Consider the following 10,315-nt stretch of genomic DNA (forward strand, 5'->3'; position numbering starts at 1 on the left):
CAGGAGGTGGAGGTTGCAGTGAGCGAAGATTGTGCCACTGCACTCCAGCCTGGGCGACAGAGCGAGACGCTCTGAGTTGAGGGAGGAATTTGGACACAGACACACATACAGGGAGAATGCCATGGGAACATGAGGCAGAGACCTGGGGGATGAGCCTACAAGCCAGGTAATGCCAAGGGTTGCCCACAAACCACCAGAAGGAGCCAGTTCTGTCAACATCCTGATCTCAGACGACAGCCTCCAGCACCATCAGGCACACTTCCGTTGTTTAAGCTGCTGGGTCTGTGGTCATCTGTACAGCAGCTCCAGGAAACTGATCCTGGGCTGTGGGACCCACGGGCACACTCAGCAGAGCAAGTGGCTGTGCGTGGTCCATGAGGTCCCTGAGCAGATGGGGCCATAGGGGCTGCCAGGGTGAGGGGCTGTCAGCAGAGGAAGCGGCTGTGCGTGGTCCATGAGGTCCCTGAGGGGACGGGGCCATAGGGGCTGCCGGGGTGAGGGGCTGTCAGGGTGAGGGGCTGTGGGAACAGGGCAGGCCAAGCTTTATGCTAACAGGGAAGCACTGCCATTGGTCTGGGTTTTATTTATTTATTTTTAGAGACAGGGTCTTGCTCTGTCTCCCAGGCTGGAGCGCAGTTGTGCAATCATGGCTCACTGCAGCCTCAAACCCCTGGGCTCAAGAGATCCTCTCACCTCAGACTCCAGAGTAGTTAGGGCTACAGGCAGTAGTTGGGGCTACAGACATCACCATGTCCAGCTAATTTGTAAAATTTTGTACAGGTGGGGTTTCGCTATGTTGTCCAGGCTGGTCTTGAACTCCTGCCCTCAAGTGATCCTCCCATCTCAGCCTCCCAAAGTCCTAGGATAATGGCATGAGCCACCGTGCCTGGACGCCTTTGGTCTGTTTGAAGAGGGACATGGCATGATCAGATGAGGCTTTTATGCCTCTCTGACCCTGGTGTGGAGGGTGGGCTGGCAGGGAGGGGATGACTGTCTAGAGGAGAGAGTCCAAGACCTAGGCTGGGCAGGGCCGTGGAGACAAACAGGAGCAGACAGAGTCGGGCAGTATAGATGGAAGGGCAGGGACAGTGTTGAAGTTTCTGTTCTGAGCAACTAGGAGGCTCGTGGTGCAGTTAATTACCCTGATGGGGATGGAACAGGATCAGGCAGGGGATGGGCAATGGGCTCCATTTCCACAGTGGTCAAGAGGCCTGAGGGCCTGCAAGAACATGGTCTAGGCCGGAGATGGAGCTTCAGAATGAATGAGGATAGGGGGCTGAGTCCAACAGGGCCAGAGTATGGCTAGCAAAGTGGGGATGACCCCAAGGGTGGCCTTCTGGGTGCCACGAAGGAAACATTTTAAGAAGTGAGACTGGGTCACTGCTTTCAATGTCAGAGAACAGAGCTGAGCAGTCGAGGAGGTGTAGTGGGTAAAAAGGGAGGTCGCAGCAAGCTGAAAGCAAACCGACGGGAGGAAATGCTAACCTTGGGTTAGCATCTTTCAGCAGGTAGGCAGGGCAAAAGACAGCTACGGGGCAGATCAGGGGAAGAAATTTGGAGGTAGGGACACTGAAGCCAGCTGTGGCTGAGGAGGGCTGTGGGGAGAAGTGTCTAAAATTCTGAGCCACCCCTGGCTCTTCTGGGCAGAAGGGGTCACTCCCTCAGTGGCCCTATGGCCTCTAGCATGCATTTTGACCCCTGGAATCTGCCTTCCCACCCAGTGGGGGCCCTGGAAGTTGGATGACACACATTCACCCCTGTGTGCCTGTCCCTGAGAGTGGGGGCTGGGGGGCATGCCTGGGGTGACGAGGTAATTCTGCACTGGGCTGACACTCCCGGCTTTCACTGGAAGGCGAGGACCTTCTAATGGCACAGGCTGGCAGGTCTTGTTCCATGGGGGCTGCGCACCCCAGGCATCTACTGATGGTCTGAGGAATCGACAGGGATGGATTCCTGATTTTTTTTTTTTTTTTTTGAGACAGAGTTTCGCTCTTGTTGCCCAGGCTGGAGTGCAATGGCGTGATCTTGGCTCACCACAACCTCTGTCTCTCGGGTTCAGAAAGTGATTCTCCTGCCTCAGCCTCCCGAGTAGCTGGGATTACAGGCGTAAGCCACCATGCTCAGCGGATTCCTGATTTTTTAAAATGAAAGGGTGACTCATGGGAGAAGCCTCTGGAACTGCCTTTGAAAAACAACCAGCCAAGACATGAGAAATGAGTTCCTCTGCCATTTGGGGGTTTCCTGCCAACTGCTGGGTTTTCCTTTTGCACAGCAGAGAGGAGGGACGCCTGTTCCCCTTGGTCCCGGTGAGGCCAGGCCTTAGCTTCCTGCCCACCCGCCACTGCTGCTGGGGGCAGGGAGGCAACTTCCGGCTGTGGGGACCCAGACAATGCCTGGCCAAGGGCTACCATCGTCCCCTTCCTGGACACAGCTCCTGCCTCATCCCAGGGTCTGGCCTGGGACACACCCTAGAGGCCCTCAGCCCTGAGTCACTGCACCATGCAGATCCACCCTGATTCTGGTCCCTGCAGAGCAGGCTCCTGCACAAGGCAAGAAGATACTCCAGGGACAAGCCAAGTTGTGTGCAAGGCCCAGGTGCCTGAGAAACACTTGTCTCACCAACTTTGGGGCAGGGGCTGTTACAAGGGGTTTATAATCTAGTGGCAGAGATGAAAACCACACTCAAATCATTAGTGTATGGTATGCACTGCTCAGGGACTCAAGTATGTGACAGGAGGCTACAAACAAGAGGGGAGACAAGGCATAAACAGCCCCCTACAGACCAGGTGTTGTGACTCCTGGATAGCCTCCAGAAGGATGCCTTTTGCAATCTGTGAAAGAGCTCAGGGACCAAGATGCTCAAAGCCCTTCATGCCCAAGAGCCCATCCTTAGGCTGGGACACAAGAAGCAGAGCTGGGAGGTGGAACTCGTGACTATGTATGAGCACATGTGAGTGCGTATGTGTGAACAGCTGGACTTAGTGTACACAACATGTGAGACTGAGACCCCAAGTGCTGACTACACATATGCACATCCACACCTGCATGTGAAAGAACGTGCTAGAAAAGAACAAAACTAACTTAAAAAATAAATCCAATACGATGGCTGGAACAAATAACACCTTCAAATACTCCATTTTTGTCCACCATGTAAGGTGGGTTCCCGGGGGCTGAGGAGGCTTGTGAGCTCTTCGCCCCTCCTGGTCACACCCATCACTAGGTGGCTCACACAGCAGCTGCTCAACAAGTCCGGCTGCTCCCGCATCAAAACCAAAACCCACTGCCCTCCCCTGCGTCCCCAGCACTGACCCCAACTTTGGTTCAGGGCCCTCTTGGGCAGGTCACCTGCACTGCCTACTCACTCCTGAGCCCTCCAGGCCCTCCCACCTTGGATCCTTCCCTGGGGTCCTGCTCCGCGCCCCTCTCCCCCTGCCCAGGAACAGAAGGCTGATGTGTCACCCCGGTGCTGTGGCCTGTCTGTCTTCGGCACCTGTGCCCCACGCAGGCCCAGCAAACCCCTGGGCTCTGTCGTTCCCTGGGACGGCTTTTCCACCTGATTCCCAGTTTGGAGCTGGCACCACTTGGCTCTGCCTGGTCACCTCACGCTTGGGCCAAGGTGCATCAACTCTTCTGTCCTGGGCCTGGCTTTTCGCCTCAGGGCAGCGATGGCCCCATGCCACCTCCACGAAGACCCAGTGGCTGCAGAACTCCCTGGTCTGGACTCCCCTGCTCCCTGTAGAGTGCCACCTGCTCCTCTCAAGAAGGCAGAACGTGGGGCCTTCCCTCACCTCCCGTGCGCGGCACCCCCACTGGGCCCACTCTACTCCACCACTGGGGGCCGATTCACTTTGTACCACATCTCTAAAATATTTCCTCAAAACAAGCCAATAACACCCTTCGCACATGCCACAACCTCATGGAGCGTCGTCACTGGGCCTTTCCTCCTGAGCTCTAGGCGGCTGTGAGGAATGCTGGGTGGCATGGCCCTTGCATGTGGCTGACACTTAGCAACGTTTGCACCCATGCCGCACAAGGAGAGCACAAGTCACTGACTGCTGGGGCCTGTGGTCAAGGAAAATAGGCCCTTGGTCGGTGTCAGGAACAGAGTTGATTTGCTGGAAGGGGCCAAGGAAGTGCACACTTGGGGGATACTGAGGCAGCACTGAGGACAGAGGCTCTGTCAGAGGGAGCTATAGCTGAGGGCCTGTCCTGGCTTCAGGTGATATTTCAGGTGATCTGGGTAATGCTGGGACTGGGGACCATGGGCACATCCCCTCAGCAAGGGACTAGATTCACAGAAACAGCATGTGGCCCACCAGCCTGCTCACCTCCATGAGCTGTCCCCTGTGCCAGACAGACAGCCTGACTCCAAGACCCTATCTGAGCAGAGAGGGTTCGAGAAGAGACCTTGTCCTTCACCATCTTTCCTGGAACAAATACTTCCAGAATGAATGAATAAATGGAAGGGGAGGGCAACGGTCTTCCAAGGAAGGGACCTCTGAGGTCAGCCTAGGAGACAGCTACACTGTCTGCTGGTGGACACATAACTCTCTATCTTCCCCAAAATCTGCTAAGCTGGTTGTGCTACCTCTCTGTGCCTCGGCTTCCTCACTTGTGGAAGCGGGACAGTGCCAACTACCTCTCAGATCATGGTGGTCGGGGTGCCATGTGGCCCAGCCACTCCTTGACTATAAGGCCTCAGGCCAGCCTCTTCATCTACCCACCTCTGCCTCCTCATCCATCATATGCACCAGAAACAGGACTTACTGCTTATCACCTGTTATGCATTAAATTGTTCCCCAAAAAGGTATGTTGAAGTCCCAGCCCCCTGTGGCTCAGAATATGATCTTATTTGGAGTTAAAGTCTTTGCAAATGTAATTAGTTATGCCCATATGAGGTCACATTGGCTGGGCACAGCACTCTCTCATGCCTGTAATCCCAGCATTTAGGGAGGCAAAAAAAAACATGAGAATCCATGGAGCCCAGAAGTTCGAGACCAGCCTGGGCAATATAGCGAGACCCCGTTCTCCACGAAAAGAAATACAGATGAGGTCACACTGTAAGAGGGCAGCCCCTGGTCCAAAATGCCCATGTCCTTACAAGAGGAGGAGCCACAGACACACAGCAGGTGGGGAGGTGTGAAGACACATAGGGAGATGCTGCGTGCAAGAAGGCCAGCTAGGAGGAATGAGTCTACAAGCCAAGGACCTCCAGGAAGTCAAGGCCGGGCACTAACAGAAAGGCCTGGAGCAGACTCTTCCCTACAGTCTTTGAGAGAGCATGGCACAGTCACTACCTTGATCTTGGACTCTGGCCTCCGGCCCTGTGAAAGAATGAGCTTTGGCTGCTTTGAGTGCCCAGTGTGTGGTGCTTTGCCACAGCAGCCACAGGAAGTCCACACAGTGCTGCCATAGGGATCTGGGGCTGCAGATCCCCATGTGGAGCTAGACGTATGGGGGAACAGCAACCACATCCCTGGTAGGCCCTGGCGCCGCGCCCTCGCTCCCTGTCCCCTTTGGGGTTGCACAGGCTTACCTGCTGCCCAGAAAGCCCATGGCCAGCTCAGCCACCTCGCCCTCCACCTCCTCCTGGCTGAGCACCATTCCCGGGGCCTTCCATGGCAGAGGGTCCTCTGGGTTCAGTGGGGCTGGGAAGTCTTGAAGGAGCATGTCCAGGAAGCCTGGGGTCTCCTCAGCTCCACTGGCCATCTGGCTGCTCTTCTGTGGGGCTCCAGAGGACATGCCCAGAGCATCCCGGGGGCCTGCAGCTGGGCCAGGGCAAGAGGGTCTCCAGGCTTCACCCTGGGGAGAAATGTCAGAGTCAGCAGAATCAAGGGGCCACAGCACCAGCAATAAAGGTGCCCAACTGCAAGCACCACGTAGCAGGTACATGGCCTCACATTTCAGGGCCACTAGTAAGTGGAGGGACAACCCTGGCCGCTGTCCTGACATGAATCCAGATGGGGACTTGTGGGCATCCAGAGATCTGGTCTCAGGAGATGGTGCTAGGAGCAGCAGCTGGGTGGACGATGTCAAGGAGGAGTGACAAGAGGAGGAAGACTGCTCCTGGCAGAGGGTGGCCAGCATGGCCAGAGACGAGCTGCACAGGGATGCTGAGGCCAGGCACTGAGGCAGGTGAGGGGGTTCAGCCTGATCGCGGGTCCCGAGCAGCCAGCAGGGCTCTGAGGTGAGGGAGTGAAGCCACGAGGTCTGTGAGCCTGGATGTGGTGACCAGATGGTAGGAGGGACACCTGCTGGGGCTCTAGCAGCGTTCAGGGGAGGAAAGAGAAGGGCCAAGATGCAGGAGGCCGGCCCAGGGCTGTTTTGGAGACAGGCCAGAGCGGGAGCAGGAAGGAATCCCCAGAGGCTGCTGGGGCCACCCAAGGGGTGGCCAGGAGAGAAGCAGAGGGTTAACCCGGGACAGACAGGAGGTGCTCTGGGACACCATTGAGACTATTCAATGCTGTCTATTAGGAGGAGGGAATTGTGAGCCTAGAATGGCTCAGGCCTGTTAAGCCCTGGCTGGAAGAGGGGCACTGTGGACAGTTCCAGGCGCTGACCCCACTATGGGGCAGGTGGGCTCTTCCTCTCTAAGTCCTTAGGAATGCCCAGAGCTAACTAGTCCTGTGAGTTGCCCCTAACACCCCAAGAGCCAGGACAAGCCCCCATTTCACAGATGAGAACCTCAAGGTTTGGAGAGGGGTAGTCCCTTGCTTGAGGTGTCAGGAAGGAAGACAGGGCCGAAGAGGGATCCCAAAGCCTGTGCCTTCACTCCCTCACCTGCTTCTCTCTCACCGGAAAGAGGCACAAGGTGCCTCAGAGCCTCCTTCCAGGTTGGCTCTGGCTCTTCTTCTCTCCCAACTCAGAATCTCCACAGTTGCCTCCCCAGCCTGCCTGCCTGGCCTATACCCAAACAGTTCTCGAGCACCACCACTCCCATTTTCTTTGCATCGTCCGGGGGATTCACCTCCAGGCCCCACACCTGGGCGATCCTTCTCTCTCCTGCCCCCTTCCCTTCGGGTGCCTGAACCCTCCAAACCCTCCCACGGTGGGGACTCCACCTTGGGCTTTGTCTAACAGGCAGGCTGGGAAAAAACTTTCTTCAGAGAGTCCTACGCAGTAATGGATGAGACTGGATACAGAAAAAAGTAGAAAAGAAATCCTACACAGTTACTAAGCCGGGGAGAAAAACTGCGTTCTTCTATGGTGACAAATGGACATGAGACTCTGAGGAACACCCCAAGTTCTAGGGTGGAGAATTTGGGGAACGGTTTCACAGCCCATCACCTCCATGAGGACTTCCACGTTCTGAAAACTGAATGAAGAAGGCAAGGAGAATCTTCTAGAATCATCAGTCTTAGAATAGCCACAGACTCTGCCTACAAACCTTGCTAAAAGGACGGCTGCGGCAGGGGCCTGAGGTGCAGGATGAAGAGAGTGGGAAGTAAGTGATGCAGGGAGCTCACAGCCCACAAAAGGGCTGTCCTTATCAGGAATTGCTAACTTGAAACAAGCCTTCTGGAAGCCTAAAGATAAAAAACACAAAAGAAAATGGGGTGGGCAGAGTGAAAGATCCCAGCACCAAGTTAAATGTCTGATCAATGAGGGATTTGGAATGCAAGGGGTGAAGGGTGGTAAATTAACAAAACACAAAACCCCTCTCTTCTTTAAGAGGCAGAAATTGAAAGGTAATTTAAGTAGACACATACGAATAATGTAGAAATAGGGATGCTTGCTACTGAAGGTTCTGGGGATAAACTAAATTCATTGTTCGGGTTCACATTTATTCACAAGTAGGAGTAAATTTAATGCAGCCCAGGTTACAAAAGGCAAGCAGGTAAAAAGATCAAGAATATAAAACAACTGGCGAGGCGCTGTGACTCAGGTCTGTATCTCAGCGCTTTGGGTGAGACAGGAGTGCTTGAGACCAGAAGTTCAAGACCAGCCTGGGCAACATAGTGAGACTGCCACCCCCCACCCCCCATCTCTACCAAAAAAGAAAAAAAAAAAGAACACAAAACAAATAAGGAAAAATCACTCTGAGAGGAGGAGGGACACTGACATTCAAACCACAAAGGGAAGACTTTGTGAGCTGGAGAAATGAGCAGAGGCTGGGAGCCCTAGTGGGTCAATGAGGAGGCGGCAAGGCCTGCCAGCCATGCCCCAGCAGAGCTGCAAGGCATTTGAAGATGGTGTGAATTTCCCAGCAAGCTTGGCTGCCCTCAAGCAGTGAAAGCAGCCAAGGGCCCCTCTTCTGCCTGGCACTGCGCTGGCCCCCTGGAGCTTCTGGGAGAGAAATGTGAACAATGCAGAGCTGTCCCCAGTAACCGCTAGTGCCTGGGGCCTCCGCCCACTCCCTTGCAATTCCAAGTGATCTGGACGCTCTGTCATCTCACCACAAAATGTGCTCATGTGAATTTATGATTAGGATCCAAGTGAGAGGACAGCATGCTTCCTGCTCCAGCACACAGAGGGCCCCCCCCTGGAGAAACCCCTGCCCATAGTGTAAAGCCCCACGGTCAAGGGCAGAATTCAAGACCCTTCACTTTCACCCCACTTGCTGGTGACGTCTGCTGGACATTTTGGGATGCAGATGCCTCCTTCTTGCCTCCTGACCTTGGGGTACTCTTTCCTGTGCCGGGAGCTCCTCCCCACAATCTGCCTGTTCCCTCAGGGAGGGTGGCCCCTCCTGTCTGCACTGCAGACCCTGATTCACTGTGGTCACCGGCTGCTCTCCCTGTGCCTTGTGCCCGCTACCTGCACAGACCTCAATGGTGCCTGTGCCACGTGTGCTAAGTGAGGTCTCGGGATGTGATGATGCCTTGTGCGAAGCTCTGTCTGCATCTGTAGAGGGGATAGGCTGGCTTACTCTCAGGGCCTGTGCCAATTGCCTGCCCTTGTTAGAAAGGCAGGGTGCCCAGGGCCATCTTGCTTGCTGGGGACCAAGCGCCCTTGTTTCTGCATCACCAACCTAAGGCAAGGGGTGAGGAGAGAAACCAGGACACAGCTTTCCCTCCCTGGAGCCCAGAAGTCGAAAGGGACAGGAATCATTTCCTTCCTTTTCCCCATAAGCTCCTGAATCTGAGGTACACCATGGGACATCCGGCAGGAAGGAGAAATTCCTCACCCAAGGAAAACCAGAGGCAGCCCTGGGAGTGCCTGGAGGGGTAGGGGACAGTGCCATGGTTCTTTGAGGGATCAACTGGAGGAGATAGCATCAGGAATGGCGTGGAGGCCAGTGGCAAGCCGCAGGCAGGAGGCAGGGCTGGGAGAGCACCAGAGGTGGCAGGGCCTGGTGCCAGGCTTTCCTGACCAGGGCACACCAGTGAAAGACTCGGAGTGAGAGGGATGTGTGCACGAGCCAGTGCAAGTCACCAAGAGCTTGGGGTGGGCATGGGAGGGACACTGGACTCCTGCCTCCCAGCGCTGCCGGCCTGGACCAGTCTGGCCAAACGCGACTGGCAGCTGGTTCCTCCTGGATCAGGGCCCCTCTGCACACCAAATGGGTGCTCACCCTCCAAGAACCTATTGAAGGTCTCACACAGGTGGGAAATGGCAAAGCAAACTCATCGGGGGGCAGCTGCAGGGGTGGGGCTGACGGTGCTGCCAGCTGCCATCCGCCCCTGCTCCGAGCACTCTTCCTGGGATGGTTTTTAGCCTCCCAACAACCTTTTGTGGTTATCCCCACTTCACAGGGCAGGCTGTAGCAGAAGAGCTAAGGAACTTGCCCAAAGTCTCAGGGTGGGGTTCATGCCGGAGAACCTGGGCCCTAACTGTGAAGACACCTGGGAAGTCATTCTGACTCCTTCTTTCCCTGACCTGTCCCTCATTGGCCACCAACTCTGGGCTTTGGCTCTCTCACGGCTCCTCCTTCCATTTCTGTGTCTCTCTGACCCTAGGGCAGCCCCTCCCCTCCTTGTTTTGTGGTGTCCTCCCTCCATTTTGCCTCCCGAGATCTCTCGGATCCTTTCAGGCTTTGCTGAAATCTCCCCACCTTTGGATCCAGCATGCTCTCTCTCATGTCTCTATGGCACTTTTGCTCACATCTGACTTGTAAAAAGTTTTCTTTATATGAAATTTAAAACATTTATTTTCCTCTAGTGCATTAGTTTTGACTCCTAAGCTTAACGAATGCAGGGTTTAACCACCAGTTTTTTAGGGAACACAGAAAAAATACTTAAGTCTTGCTTAACTGCAGAACTGGGGTAATGAAAAACAACAAACCACCACCAGTAATCCTTAGAAAAGGAAACTGCATCACTATAGTGTAACAAAACTATCATATTCACTGTTAACTTTTTTTTTTTTTTTTTTT

At 54.8% G+C, this 10,315-nt stretch overlaps 1 protein-coding gene across 2 annotated transcripts in view; it reads right to left on the bottom strand.

The window, feature by feature from the left end:
- The window catches only part of PPM1F (protein phosphatase, Mg2+/Mn2+ dependent, 1F), a 35,329-nt gene that overhangs the window by 22,668 nt on the left and 2,346 nt on the right, over positions 1 to 10,315 (bottom strand). The window contains exon 2 of one of the 2 annotated variants that reach the window (XM_011947325.1): positions 5,537 to 5,802. The exons of the other annotated variant lie outside the window; for it this stretch is intronic. Within the exon in view, the coding sequence (XP_011802715.1) occupies positions 5,537 to 5,742 (206 nt within the window). The 5' untranslated portion in view covers positions 5,743 to 5,802. The remainder of the gene's footprint in view (positions 1 to 5,536; positions 5,803 to 10,315) is intronic. 2 annotated transcript variants of the gene reach the window in all.

The sequence above is a fragment of the Colobus angolensis genome, unplaced genomic scaffold (genome assembly GCF_000951035.1).
Source record: "Colobus angolensis palliatus isolate OR3802 unplaced genomic scaffold, Cang.pa_1.0 Scaffold260, whole genome shotgun sequence".
NCBI classification, from domain to species: Eukaryota; Metazoa; Chordata; class Mammalia; order Primates; family Cercopithecidae; genus Colobus; species Colobus angolensis.